The following is a 15,297-nucleotide window of genomic DNA, read 5'->3' on the forward strand; positions in this document are numbered from 1 at the left end:
AGCCAACTTATGTTTAATAATAGCACCATTCACAAAGGGGAGGCTGCTCTTTTAACAACCTCAACTGCATTTACAAGTGGAGCTGCTGAAATTACGAGCACATATAAATAATCCATCATACTATGTGTAGCATTGTTGACAGAAGCCTTTAGAAACAATATTGACCCTGATCTTCCATGTAGGCAGACGTAGAAAACAAGTCACAGGCCATTACTGTTATGTTGTCCTCTTTGTTTCTCTGTTCTCTTTTTTTCTTTTGCCTGGCAACTTTCTTTTAATTGTGGCCAGGTCACATTAGGTTGGTTCCGGCTTTAAATTAACTTAATAACCGTCCTCTTTCTTAATAAGAAATGACATGCAGGAAGCGGTAATTGGCCATTTTGAGCTTTACAGATTTACAATCTTTAAACGTTCTCTGTAGATTTACATCTGCAAACCCCATGATGCTTTATGGCTTTATGCCGTCGCATCCTGAGCATCGCCACAACCAATGACCACCATCTCTGGGGCATTAGAATTCATAGATTGTCTCTAATTATCATCGAAGCCTGGTGTGCTGAGAGCCCATTGAACTGGGCTTGTGAAAAACAGGGTTTGAATAACAGATCCACTGAAAACAATGATAATGAGATTATAATCAATATTGTTCACTGGAAGCATTTATATTGCATTGGATTACAGGACTGATGGAATTACATTCACATGCGATGAAATAAAAATTAATGATGTGTAGATTGGAGAAGGAAGAAATTAAACCTTTTGACATAGTATCTCTGCGACTGCACATGGCAACTCTTTTGATTGAGCTTCTATTCCAATTCACTCATATTGAACAAGCGGAAATATTGCATTACATAATGTTGACATAAAGCAGTGCTGGTATTTTCACAAACAAGTGACCACATATCTAATTTCTGTACTGACAGCTTGAATGAATCACAACAATTCATAAAGTCATTACTATGGCTTTTGGTGAAAATAATTCTTGTGTAACAAACATCTGTAAATGCCTGTCAAAGCCACTGAGCAAACATTATTTAATCTGGCATGTACTTTAACAAAGACAGTCAATTCTGTTTTTAGTATTTAAGCAGTCACAAAACTGTAACTTGCAGTCTAATGCACTTTTATCATAACCAGAAACATGTCAAAACAAAAATATTGTCATAGAAATACTTTTACAGACATAAGTTGCTTAGCTCTCTCCTTACATTATATATATATATATATATATATATATATATATATATATATCATCTATGAATATATCATCTATGAATTTGATATTTATTTGCTAAAGCTTACTAAAGAGCTCTGAATCATCATGGAATGAATTATTTTCACTGGGCAAAAATAAACCTTTACCTACTTATACATCATGTCCTATTATAGCCCTGTTATACAAACAACAGCTGAAGTACATCGACATTTAAGAATTGTTATTTTCAGAAGGTTTCTTCATGCCACAACAAGGTTTTCTAAAGTAGAAACAAAAATGAAGCACATAAATTCTTCGCTCTGAGATATTACAGTTTCACAGTGAGCACCTGATTCAATTTCAAACAGCGCTTCCAGTAATTACTCTGTGCTTGGGGACGAATATTAAAGCAAACTTTTGAACATGGAGAATTTTTGTCATGACCTGCTCCTAATTAACAGTGCTCTGCCAAAACATTAGGGGGCAACCAAGGATACCTTTTGGCAGACACAAAAGGGAGAAAACTCTAACCGTGTAGGAAACGTTTTTTATGGTACCTGCCATTTCTCTAAATAGCTCCTCTAGTTGCTTTGATTAAAATGTGCAGTGGTGTAGTCAAAAAGTAAATGAACCAATGCTTAGTAATGTCAAAAAAGGATATGATTACATATTCAAAGGATATTATGGTTTTGAAAAAAATCAAACATGTGATTGTGAATGAATGGGCCGTAAAAGCTGTGTCCCCGGTCATTTGGCAAGTCATCAGTTCTCAGTCACTTTGCACATGCAGAAGGTGGGCGAAACTGGATGACAGATCCACATCTTGCTCACCACAGTTGAATCATATCTCTCATTCCCATTTGGCAGCTCACAGAAGTGCTTAGCTCGTCAGTGTGCCAAGTGCGTTTCTGCATACATGAATATTGGTATGATATCCGAGGGTGGAAAAATGTGAGGAGACAGCTCTGAAACTTAAGTCTATGTTAGTTTCCACGAGTGTGTCAAGTATGCAAATGTATGGATGGAACCCGTTTTTGAAAATATTCTCCCACAAGCGTGCAGGCACACCCACACATACACATTTGATTTCAAGCCCAGTTTCATTGTAAAATTTGGGCACAAAATGTACTATTTTTGTACAGATTACAAAACAACCAAGACACAAAATATTGAAACCCTCTATGACCCATATGTTGATTCTCAGCGCAAGATAGATTGACATTAACTAAATTTTGCTTTTAACAACAAAACAGTTGTCAACAGCTGCATGAATATCAGTAGTTACTGATGACCTTTTTTTCAAACCCTAGTGAATGGTGCAATCAATGCAAACTCGAACTGAAAGTGAATGTGTTTGTTTGCATCTGTATGAGTCAGAACAACTGTGCTGATCCCAGCTCTGTGCAACTTTAAAGCCTCCATTCATGGTCAGCTGAACACACTGCATCATTCCACCCATGCGACATGGACATTTATTGAAGGAAAGGAAATGAGCTTTCACTGCAACCTTTAACTTCTCAGTCCCTCCACATCTCATCAGCCCTCAAGGTCTCCGGTGGCGATGAGCTACTGGAATCAATGTTTTTTTTTGCCAAATGACGAGTTTTAAGCATGGCAACCATTACGCTTACTGGCACTAAGTGGTTGGGAACAACTGCCGCTATGATTCCTCTGAAGGCAGCTGTCTCCTCAAGTGGACAGCTATGTAATTTAAGGGCAGCCTAATGCAGCCTTGATGCCACCTCATTAGGTAAATCTCCCTTAAAGCATTCAGTGCAACATCTCAATTCACTGATAACTTGTTCAAACTGTGTTCTAAGTCTCGTAAGTTAATGAAATATTTAAGGGGATTAAGGGGAGCTCTGTTAATAGAGAGGGATATTTGATAATGCATTGGGGATGCTGAAAATACAATTGAGTAGAATAGAATATTGGTCAGAAACTTTACCATTCACATAAAGTACAAAATTGGTTTGTCACATTCACAAAAAAACAACTGATAAAGACAGTCGGTAACAAATGGTAAAAGCAGGTATTTACGTATATTCGTTAGCATAGATGACAATTAGCAAAAACAATTAAAAAACATCACGACATAAAGGCAAGCTGCTAAAATAAGAGACCACACAGTATGCACTCAACAAAGAGAGAGGTACCACTTAGGAGTGCAGACTGCAGTCGGACCATACAGTATAACCTTCTGTGTACAATGCATGTCAAAGATTTGCTATAGGGCATCTTGACTTTTGTTTGAGTTGGCTTTGTGGTGTAGGTATACAGTTTTCTGCCATTTACATTTTTCTCCCTTGCCAGTGTATTTACAGCCTTAATACTATATAGAACTAAACAAAAATGTGTTCACAGAAAAGCTACTCAGTATTGTTTCCAGATATTTCAAATTGTCAGCAGTTTTAACATGCTGTCCACTGACTGTGACTGGCTGGGTTACAGTGGTTTCCTTATACCGAAGGCCAGTGCAAGCTATGTGTCCTGCTGACTTGAGAAGCGCTATTGTAACAGTAGTTTATTAGTGGATACTGAAACTCAAGCATGAGATCAAATGCAGCAGCCCTGTGTGACACTGGTACATGCTCTCTGCGGCCCATTAGAAAGTTTTTTTTTATCCGAAGAACAACAGCACTGTTGACACTAACAGGCTTTGCAGTAAAAAGTGTGTTATCAGGGTTTTTACAGGCTGAACTAAAATTTTAAAACAAAACTTTTACAAACAGACGAAGAAAAGTGAGTGCTCTTGCTCCAAAATCAATATGTGAAATAGCTTCTGATTTCTTAGAGACAGGCACAATATAGAAGCACAGTGTGACTCTCCAGCAAATCCTGAAAAAGTAAGTTTTCCCAGTTGTGGTGCCCACCTAGACCACTGCACAGCGTTCGTAAACAACATAGTGGTAAACGCTACTATATTGATCTGATGACATCGGCCTGTTAATCTCGTCCACCTGAAGTATGATAGAAGTGCCCCGCCAAACACAATTGCTCATTTTATTTTTAAGTATGTTCAGTATCTTTTTCTTTCAGCGATTCTCTGAATTTTTTCAGTCTCCCATTTAGTCGGATTATCAGGTTACTATTCCTACTAACTATGAGAAAAATGTTTTAAAAAAATCAAAAATGCAGATTTTGGTTGTTTGGACAAAATATCATCTGTATGTACCGTAGCTTCAGTCTAAAACTGTGGGTATCATTGGCCATCAGAAACCTCTACTGGTGGAGTGCAGGTGAAGCAGAGGTAGAACACCACCATAGACCTGTATTTACTTCCTCGGAGCAGCAACTATAATCTTGTTACAACAGTAATCAAAACTCTTGGACTACTACGTTTCACTGCAATGACTTTGCAAACTACTTTTATTATTTGCGAAAGCCTGCTTAGTGTATATTATTCATCATGTTGATATGTATTCCATGCTGCCACATCGAGCATCTCAACAGGAATCGTGCTGCCATGTCAAATTTGTTTTATCTCCATATGTTACGTGACATGAATGTTCCTGACAGACATGCTTTATTTGTAGTCCTGAATCCCAATTTTATTGTAGTCCAAAAAGTCAAATGTGAGAAAGGAAGTGGGAGGACATCGGTCAGGTTTATTGTTCTTTGCATTGATGTTTCATTCATGAGCTGTAACATGAGCTGTGACATTAGTCGAAGTCACGCTGCTGTTAGAAATTGCTGAATTAAACCACATTGTGCGTTCGCATGCACAAAATAAATCAATGTTTATATTAGTTGTGGTGAGCTTTTTGCCAGCTGTCAGCCTGATGCAGTTAGCATGATCAGAACAACGCGTTTGCATGGCAGTGTTCACAGCTTCAATGTGATAATTATTTAAATATTAGTTACATGTACTGACTGGTGTGGCTCTGGTGGCTATGATCGAGTAAAAACAAAAATTGTGGAAGAAACTGGTAGCTAGACATAGAAAGATGATTATTCAACACTCTACTTCCTCTCCTCCAGAGCCTAGTGTGAGAAGTCATTTGAAAGTGACCAAACCTCCTCAAACAGCGATTTAGCAAGCCACAGGGATGAGTCTACACGAGGTCTGTCCACAGGGAGGGAAGGACAGATGGAGACAAAGATAGAGACAGAGAGAGGAGTGGGAGGAGAGCTGACCCTTCATTTTCTCTCTGAGCACATTTTTAGGGAGGGTATTACAGCAGTAATACCTTTACTCTTATTGCACTCAGCCCTATTCTTGACAGCAGCGATTTTTACATGAACTCTGCATTTGTATAACCCCCTCCCCTCCTCCCAGTGAAAAAGTGTGCACTATGCACCAAGAGCAGGGCTGCTATTAAAGCTGTTATTTCTCACTTCGTGGGCTGACACAACACGATGTCGTGCAACCAAAAGTATGAGGCCGTTAAATCTGAAAATACAAAATATCCACTGACATGGTTCTTCCTCCCTGAGCCTGTTAACTTTTCTGTCTGGTCCTTTAAACTTGTAGTCAAATCTGGAATGAAGCTGTATATTTAGCAGTATTAGATTTTGTGACAGTTTGAAAACCACTGAGTCTGTTTAGACGCAATACATGGTTTGTTGAAACTGTGGATTTTCAATCAAAATAGACCAAAAATATTGCTGCGGTTTATTTAATTGAACACTTCTTTTCCCCTGACGGTACATATGATTAAATATATAATTTGCTAATCAGATTTAACAAGGTGTTTTGAAATGCGTGTGCTGTGTTTTATATTTCCAATTTTCCTGGTATTATGAAAGCACTCATTCAAATATGTTTCTGGTGCATTCAGTTTTCTTTCCCAATGGGTTTGGATTAATAAGATTCTACTAAGGTGGGCTTCAAGATTCACTTTAGTATGAATGTTGTTTAGTATTTGCAGTATGATAGCCCCTGTTAAAATATATATCAAAACTTGTTTTCAATTATTGTCGAAGAGTTTCTCCATTGATACAAATTTTTTATGATGTTCTTTGTGTAAATATTAGCAATGTACCAGCCAAAGACGCGTCTCCATATGTAAATGCCTCTTATTTTGCCAGATCACCGATGTCCTGGCAATAGCAGAACTTGTGACCAGCACCTGGAGGGTATCCCAGAGTTCACGTGGAGCATAGTGGCTGCCGGGGACCTGCGGGAGGAAAGGAATGAGAAAACAAAGAAGTCAGGAAGTCCCCAGGGGTGGGAGGAAGGTAAGAACGAAGGTATCACGTTCCCCCGTTGCACGGGAATTTCATTTTTCTCAATCTACCACTTACACTCATACTTTGATATGCTCTGCCCATGTTGATCTTTATAGAGAATGCATCATCCATTACTTTTTTCAGTTTTTGGTGCTCTGCATTACGGGGTACCATTCTGTTCGCCGTATGCTACCTACTTAATTATGTCAATGCAGAAACTTATCGCTAAACAGGTTCTAAAACAATCTCACTTTGATGACTTTAAGCCAACCTTTAATTGTAATACCAAAAGAATGAAGCAGTGTTGCATGTTTGCTATTGAGGGCTATTGAGATACTTTCCATAAGGTTTTCTCAGGTAAAGAGCTGAGTATAGTTTACTGTGCTAGTAGTCTGCAACATCTTGTAGGCCCCTGCCTTCAAATCTTCCATATCCCCCAGCATCATTCATTTTCATAACTTGGAAGATGAGAAAACTGTTTCTGTCGTCTTATCTCCTGAGGTGATGGTGAAATGAAGGGAGACAGAGGGGTCTATTTATTTCCTTAAATGTTTTTTTTTCCTATCATATGAGCCACAACTCTGAGACCAGATGGGTGGAGTGCTGGATGAAATTGGAAAAGTGAAATATATTGACTGGTAAGAGAAAGGAGTTAGTGTGAGTGGATTGGAGAAATGATTGATGTCTGTCCTGTATATCTACCTTAAGTTGTAAAGTAAGCTGTGGTGTGTGTGTGTGTGTGTGTGTGTGTGTGTGTGTGTGTGTGTGTGTGTGTGTGTGTGTGTGTGTGTGTGTGTGTGTGTGTGTGTGCGTGCGTGCGTGCGTGCGTGTGTGTGTGTTGGTTCAGCTCAGTGGCTAAGGCATCACCAGTTTTACTTGGATTACTTGGTTTTCCAAATCTTTGGTGTACACATATCAGCTTTTAGTCTTAATCTATATCATAATCTTTAATGTTTTATTAGATTGTCATACATACTATGGATATGGATCGGTTAACTCTTGATGGTAAGGACATAAAATATTTTCCCATTCCAGCAACCAGGATTACTCCCTAGTTAAAAGACCTTGACTAAACAAAATTATTACCAAAACGGGTTTCTCTGCCCACCTAAAATGATTGTTATTGAGGTAATCTTAAGGATGCTAATTTCCCAGGACCGGAGGAATTCAATTAAAAATGTATATAATATGCACACATATTAAAGAGATTATCTATGAATGTAATCAGCAGCCTTCTCCCTGACCGTGTAAAAGCCATAGTTAAAGTTATGCATGTATATGTGCGAAAAAAGAAAACAGAGCTGATCGTGACTGAAGGTAGGCGACGCAGAGCACAAAGGAAATACATGTGCATGTTCAAGCCCTCAGTTAGCCACAATACATTTGCTGTGTTTTGAAAATTGAGCTGCTGTCTCCACACATTTCTCTGGCGCTTGCAATTTAAAAGGGATGGAAATAAGGGATGAATACTTAATGGCTGTGATCTGGTGGAATTGCTAGAGCTATTTTCTACAGTATCTAACTCATCCGCTGTAAGATGTTCAACTTTGAAGCTCGTAAACAGTGTTGCTTTTATCCAGAGATGCTGGTAGTTAGTGCGACAGTAGCTGATGAATCACTGAAGTTACCAAGATCAAGCACCAGTCCAGCTACCATAACAGAGGCTTATCAATGCTATCTATTGATACCTCTATGCTGTATATAGTGATACCCACTAACAAATAATGAATGCCCTTTATAGTGTAAAGAATAAAATACGTCAATACCACTGATGGAGCAAAGGTTCCATTCCCACTGTGGCTTTTCTTTATCCTGTAGATCCCATTACACTTTGGCTGTGATTAAGGGATCATGAATGTGTGAAATGAAAGGTGGCTTTAATGCGCACATTGTCAGTCATTATCGTGATGTCCCTGCCCATCACTGGCATGGGACTGCAGCACCCAGTGCACCCTGCTCCTCCCCTAAGGCTGACATGTGGGGGCGGTTAGCCGCATTAATGCTCTGGGTAAAGTAAGTAATGAAAACAGCATGAGGCAACGGTGCCCTTGGCAAGGTAATTAGTATAAAAGACAATGCTTAAGATCAAGAAATCTTAGATCAAGAAAAATCATAGCAGTAATCGTGGATTAGACACATTAGCTCTTTCTGTTGTGAGAGGGCGCAGTGAAGTGTTTTTCCACAGCGGCTGACTAACAGGTGGTGACAGGCAGAAGCAACTGTGGGAGGAGGTAAAGCTCAAGCAGTATACATCCACTCATTCACACCGTGCACAAACTACCTCTGCGCCAAATGCTTCTTCTGTGACACTAATCGAGTTGATTGAAAATGAGTCACCTCTGTCGAGTACAATCTAGAGAGATTTTGAATCAGGACACTGTGGAAGAGGCGAAACAAAGATTATTTGAATGTATTTGGCTTCTCCTGTGCCCTTTCTGCGCAGAGCGGGTCATCTCAATTGCATGTCTGCCCCCAATGCCTCCTGCCAAAGACAGTGTGAATATGATTACACATTGATTTCTCGCTCTCACCCACAGAATAGAAAAGCATGAGTTGGAGCTTGGAGTTGACTGGCAGGAGGAAATACCCAGTAGGACGCCCTTTGCTGGAGCCGTTGATTTGTTTGTTTGTAATAGAGTGGCCCCGAGGCTGTCAGTCATCTGCCAACTCAGGTAATCATCTGGATTTTCTTAGCTGGGCTGCGCATTATACGATTCAGGATAAAAAGTCCAAATGTAGAGGGAGCTTTGGCTTACAGAAGCTCAGTTCTTACCAACCGCAGTAGTACGGATCTAGCTTCACCAGCTGTGACAGACTTTGATGGAGCCATATATCTGGAATGAACATGCATCTGAAAAATTATAGTATACAAATAAAAGAAAGTTTTAAATTACAGGGTTTTGTCTTGAATAAATCTGCCTAAATTAAAGGTAAACTCTACGTTTTGAATGTGTGGTTTAGTACAAGACATTAAACTACCATAAAAGTAAACAAAAGCACAGAACTTTGGCATTGGACATTTTCTACTTGATTTGTCAAACAGTGACGTGATTCCCAGATTGGGCTGTTGTACAATAATATACAAAAATGAATAAAGTAATTAATGAATGTAACTATTTTAATGTGCCATCAACTAACTAGTCTTCCTGTGACTTTCATCTGTCCCGTCCACGTCATTGAACACATGCTGTTGTTTCAACGCAAGCTTCAGCATGCATCACACCCAATAAAACTGAAGAATTTTAAAACTGTTTGCAATTTTACACAGAAACATATAAGCACCTACTATTTGTATTCGCCATTAAATTCAGTGTTATCCATGTACCATTTCATTTTCAAAACTTTACCTGTGTTACTAATTCTCATACTGTTAAACTGAGCAGGCAGAATGGTACTGTACTGAAATCCCATCTGCATCCCTCAGGTACTAAATTTGGTGAAGATAGATAGCTCTTTCAATGACCAGGTCTGCACACATACATACAAAACTCCCACACATTAAGGAAAGGTCATTGTGTGTAGCTGGCCGGCATTCAGTGAGGTTTGTTTTTGCTGATGTTGGCTAGAACAGTGACTTGCAGATGATTATTGATTAGTACATTTTCAGCCAGCTGTGAAGTGGCACGGTTGTTGTGGCTCAGTCGCTATATACTGTATCTGCTCTTTGGGGAGAAAAAGTAAGCAGCAACATGGGGCAAAGCGAAGGCGCTTGAACATAGCTGCCCACAAACTTTAAAGTGCCTTTTGCAGTGCCTCAGTGAGGCCTTCTGGGAATACCTTCCTGAGCCCTTTCATAAGGACAGTAAAGGCCTTGGTTGCCTCTGTCCTTGCACAGTCCAGAAGACATAAATTGGTAAAGAACACTGCTGGTGATCCTTATTTATTACAAGCTCCACACAAAGTTTCTCGAAGTTTGATTTAAAATGAGCCACAAGAAAACTTTTGACGGCACAGTTGCTTTCATCTCTACCCAATGAATTGCATCTGGACAGATCAATGGTCCACTCACCACGAAAAACGGGAAAGCTATCCAATGCCTATTTCTGCACCCAGAACTCTTCTTATAATTATGAGCCATTACTTTGGATGAGAGGCAATTTGTTCTCCTTATCAGTTTTGGAGCTGAAACTTAATAGCCCTGGCATTTGAAGAAAGACTGTGCTTTGGGTTTGGCCCCTCCATCTGCAACCTGACCTGTTAAGCATGGCTAAACCAGGACACAGGAAAAATGGCTACGTCCATGGCAACACACTTGGCCTGTCAGACCTGTGTGTGTCTGGGAGTAAAAAAAAAAGAACAGGATTAAGAATTGAACAGTTGTCTGACAAGTAGAAAACAAGACTTGGCTCACCCGGCAAACCTAGCTCACCTAGACCACAGACTGAAATAATGGAGGGATTGTTGACACTGAAACTTCTGACCCATGACCTTTTGTACATAACAAATTCTCCTTTCATGTATGTTTCAGAAGGCACATCCTGCCCTGCAGGGCAAGATTTTCAGTGTTTTGTGCAATGCTCTGTACCATAAAACATGTGGTGAGAAAGACTGAGAAGTGGGGCACTGACTTATGCAGGGGTAGCTTGAAGTACATGAGTGTGCATGCACACACACACACACACACACGTCAGAATAGCATTAATTTACCATGTCTGTCTCCATTACTCATATCTACTTACTAATTACTAACATTACAGTATCTTACAGTTTCTTACATTCATGTGTTTAACATTTTTATTTAAAAGATTAGACCTACCAATCACAACACAACTGAGTGGTGCCATACAAATGTAATATAAAGCTTAATTCACCTGTTCTTGTGTTAGCTTGCAAACACTTTTATAAAGTTTTAAAATATGTAGAAACGAAAGCCCAGTTTGCTTGTCAAACAGCTGGTTCGAGCGAAGGCCCGTGCCACTCCAGGCCACTCCCTGGACACGCCCCTGCCTAGCTATTTGCTGCAACATACAAAAAAGGCTAATCACAAACAGGAGGAAGCTAGATGTTTGTGATTGCAAAAACTGGCAACTCACCTTTCCTCATTGTCTCTCCTTTTTCTTTTCCCATCTCATTCTGTTTTGGTATGATTTCTGTGGTGCTGGTGGGAAAAAAATGGATTCATTAAAACCAAGTCAGGAATAGATATCTCCTGCGTCGATGATATGCTCAGGCTTGTGCTCTGTAGTCATTCCAAAAGTCCCTGCCACAACAGTTCCAAATCTCCTCTCGTCTCCCCTTGTAACCAGGACATGCTATTAAAATGCTGCTCATACCTGGGGAACCAAATATGCCTTGAATAATATCACTGAAGAATGTACCTACAGATCTAAACAGTTTAAGTTAAATGTATGACCAAGCCACTTACATATTTCCAGTGGGAGTCAATGTGACATCAAATGAAATATATCAGGACAATTTGTTACGCTGTGTTCTTGCCTCCAGTTCACTGTGTGCCTCATGTTGTGCACATGCATTTTAACAGTAGGGATTCAGTCAGTCATTATAAGGAGATTAGGAGGCGATAATGGACTATAACAAACTCCACTCTGTAGCAGTTCGATGTCACGAAGGGCAGAGCACCTTATGCAGATTAAGGGTTAACGAGAGGAATGCACTTCACACTGAAAAGCCTCTTCATAGGAGTATACCTTAGGGATATGTGGTTCCTACAGAGGAAGCTATTCTAAGAGAGGTGATGCCCCAATTAGCATGGTAACAAGGGAACATCTCAGCTGGTGTTGAAGGTTAAGGGCCAGGTAACCCAATGGGTTAAAATAAAAACACAGCTCTATCGACCTCTGTGGGTTAAAAAGTTCAGCTCTGTTGCCCTTCTGCCCAACACTGCAGTTGTTCAGGTGGTCGGCCATAACTATCTGTTGTGAAGTGACGTACAGTACCAGGACCAGTGGTGGAATGTAACTAATTACATTTACTCAAGTACTGTACTACAAATTTGAGGTACTTGTACTTTACTTGAGCATTTCTATTTTCTGCCGCTTTATACTTTTACTCCACTACATCTCAGAGGCAAATATTGTACTTTTTACTCCATTACATTTATCTGACAGCTTTAGTTACTAGTTACTTTGCAGATTCAGATTAACAATACAAAATATAATCAATAAATAAATTATGATATTATTATATCAACAAGGCTTTATTGGTTACCCAGCAGTATGTAAAGTAATATATAAAATATATATAAATATATTTAAATTAGCTCCACATTTACCAGCTGCAACATTAAAGTGATGAACACATTAATGCATCACTAATTAGAATCCAAAAATAAAACGCGAACGGCCATTTCCTAGAGGCAGTGTTTGGTTTGTACGATCTGGGCTACTGTAGAAACATGGCGGTGCAACATGGCGGCCTCCGTGGAAGGGGACCCGCTCCCTCTGTAGATAAAAACGGCTTATTCTGAGGTCATGAAAACCCAATGATTCTTATTTTCAGGTTGATTATACACTAATGAAAACATACTTCCAATTTCATTTCTGCCAATAGCCCCTCCTAAATGTTACACACTGGACCTTTAAGTAACATTTTCATTGCAGGACTTTTACTGGTAACAGAGTATTTCTACAGTGTGGTATTACAACTTTTACTTAAGCAAAAGATCTGAATACTTCTTCCACCTCCACCCAGTGAACATCAGCCCGCTTGATAACTCTCTGCTAATGAGCTGATATAGATTAGCCAAGGCTGCCTTTCTCTTTTCATCAATGAGTAAACCTTGAGAGCTTCTCTGAGCCTATAGGTTACTGCATCGCAGATACCCAAGAGACGTTGAAAGACCAGTTTTTAATGCACCCTCTAACCTTGAAGTCCTGGCCCCAGTGTGCTTGCTGCATCCACTCCGTCTTTGTTGTCGAGTGTGTCATCAGAATATCCGACAATCATTGTCAATAATCCAGCAAATGGCCCACCTTCAGCCCTGCTTCTTTAATGAACTGCCCTGCACTATAAAAGCAAGGTCAACGGAGTGTATCTGCACTACATTGAGCACATCACTTTTTACTTGCTGTGTGGTTTCACACACTACCCTGATTTTCTGAAGTTGCAACTTAATTACCCTGGCCCTCAATAACATCGCAATTATCTCATCACTTCTTCATGGCTTTGAGGAGACAACAAGACATTTGTTGCTGCCTCACGGGAAGCTGCTCTTTTTTGAATAATTGCACAATGTTGCATCCGTGTTGCTGTTGTGAAACACGGAAAGCTGAAGAAACTGCACGATTTAGTGTCAAAACCTTCATGTATCTTTTCGCGGCCTCCGTAGATTGATCAGCTTTTAACTCCAACTGAGGCTGACACTCTTCGGTGCAAACTATCTCCAGGGATAATAATTACCTGTGTAAGCTACGGAGACCCTGTCATTCTCTATTCTCTCACTCTCTCGCGCGTTTAATGAACTACAGTTAAAAGACAAATAAAACAGAAGGAAGCAATTACAAGTACAGCATACCTTTCAAAGACAGAAAATAAAATCTCATTATCTCAGCGTTCATTCTGATGTAATTAGGATACAGTCTGTAGACTATCCAATTAGTATTCTTGTGCTACGTTGTTGACATCTCTCCCAAAGCGTGTCTATTGTGTGTGTGTGTGTGTATGTATGTGTGTGTATTGTTTTGTAACAGAGCCTACTGTGGTTCCAACTGTCATAAACGCCTTCAGAGGGAAGGAACATAGAATTATCCAGCCAATCTCTTTGCTGTCCCTTGTGAAATGCATTATTAAGTCACAATACAATAACTGCTTTGTCAAAAAAAGTCAATGCATGGTGGCAGTTATATTGATTTCTAACCATTGCAGAACACTTGGATTGATGGTAGCATGTTGAATGAGTACTACAGAACTTTTCATTTTTGTGCCAAGCACCTTAAAAGTATGGAATTCGGAACCCGGTCAGACAATTACTCCTGCATTTATTTGCCATAAGGCCACAGAAATGCTTTTCTAACTCTGATATTAGTTGAAACTATTTAACTGCCAGGTGCTTCTCACTTAGTCTTGAGTGGATTATCGATCCTTAACAGTCAGATCGATTGGTTTCTTGAGGGCCAGTGTCTTCCATACTCAATCCCATACCCATATCCTGCCTGCTGCCAAGATATCTGTCCTTACTCAATCAATCAGCCTATTGATCCTGACCTGAATGAGGATGTGTGTGTGTAATGTTGAAGTAAGCAGGCTCAGACCTGTATTCATCCATGGAATTACCTGGGCTTGGCTAAATTGTGCACTGGAGCTCAACCCATTTGTACAATTGAAGTAAACTCATGCCAGAAGCAGTTAACTGAGTTCGTGGAGGTCAGGGGGGGAAATGATGTTGGGTGGAGCAGTGGGGTGTTTGGCAGCTGCAGGGGGAGGGGGGGGCTATGTGAGTTTTCTCAGAATTCCTCTTTAGTGTTACACCTGTGCCGCAGCTGCGTTACGTTTGATTAATTAGGCTCTTTCAACGTTGTCTCCCTGAAGGCTCCTCTTTTGGTGAGAGAGCATCCACAAGATCTCACACACTCTCACACACAGCACGTATGCATTAACACACACACACACACACTCTCGCGCTTAGACATTGTGTGTGGCAGTGCAGGACTCCCCATGGCTGTGATCAGACACATTTCTGCTTTCATTGGGGACCTGCAGAGGTGAGCGGAGGGTCTGATTCATCCTCCATCTTGGACAGGGCTCTTGCTCCAGTTCCCCTGCCGGTCTTTGAAGCATCTTACATCACAGACCCTTGTGTGTTAAGAAGCTTGCTTGCAGTTCTCGCACTTTGTACACTTTTTCCTCCCTCAGTTTTTCACATCAGGCATTCGAAGCAAAGATTAAGACACATAAGCTCAGTGACAAATGTTACCCCTTAGCCTAGCTCATTCTTTCCTGGTATAGTGTTGTTCTTACCGAAAAAGTGC

The 15,297-nt window shown here is 40.1% G+C and overlaps 1 protein-coding gene across 4 annotated transcripts in view; it reads left to right on the forward strand.

Annotated features, from left to right (window-relative positions):
- The window catches only part of alk (ALK receptor tyrosine kinase), a 301,315-nt gene that overhangs the window by 132,454 nt on the left and 153,564 nt on the right, over positions 1-15,297 (forward strand). For 2 of the 4 annotated variants that reach the window (XM_044165960.1, XM_044165961.1), the window contains exon 3: positions 6,230-6,391. In XM_044165960.1, coding sequence (XP_044021895.1) covers positions 6,230-6,391 — 162 coding nt within the window. Of the gene's footprint in view, positions 1-6,229; positions 6,392-8,931; positions 9,043-15,297 lie in introns of those variants that run through there. The other 2 variants (XM_044165962.1, XM_044165963.1) reach the window with 2 other exon arrangements.

This window comes from Siniperca chuatsi, linkage group LG15, assembly GCF_020085105.1.
Source record: "Siniperca chuatsi isolate FFG_IHB_CAS linkage group LG15, ASM2008510v1, whole genome shotgun sequence".
NCBI classification, from domain to species: domain Eukaryota; kingdom Metazoa; phylum Chordata; class Actinopteri; order Centrarchiformes; family Sinipercidae; genus Siniperca; species Siniperca chuatsi.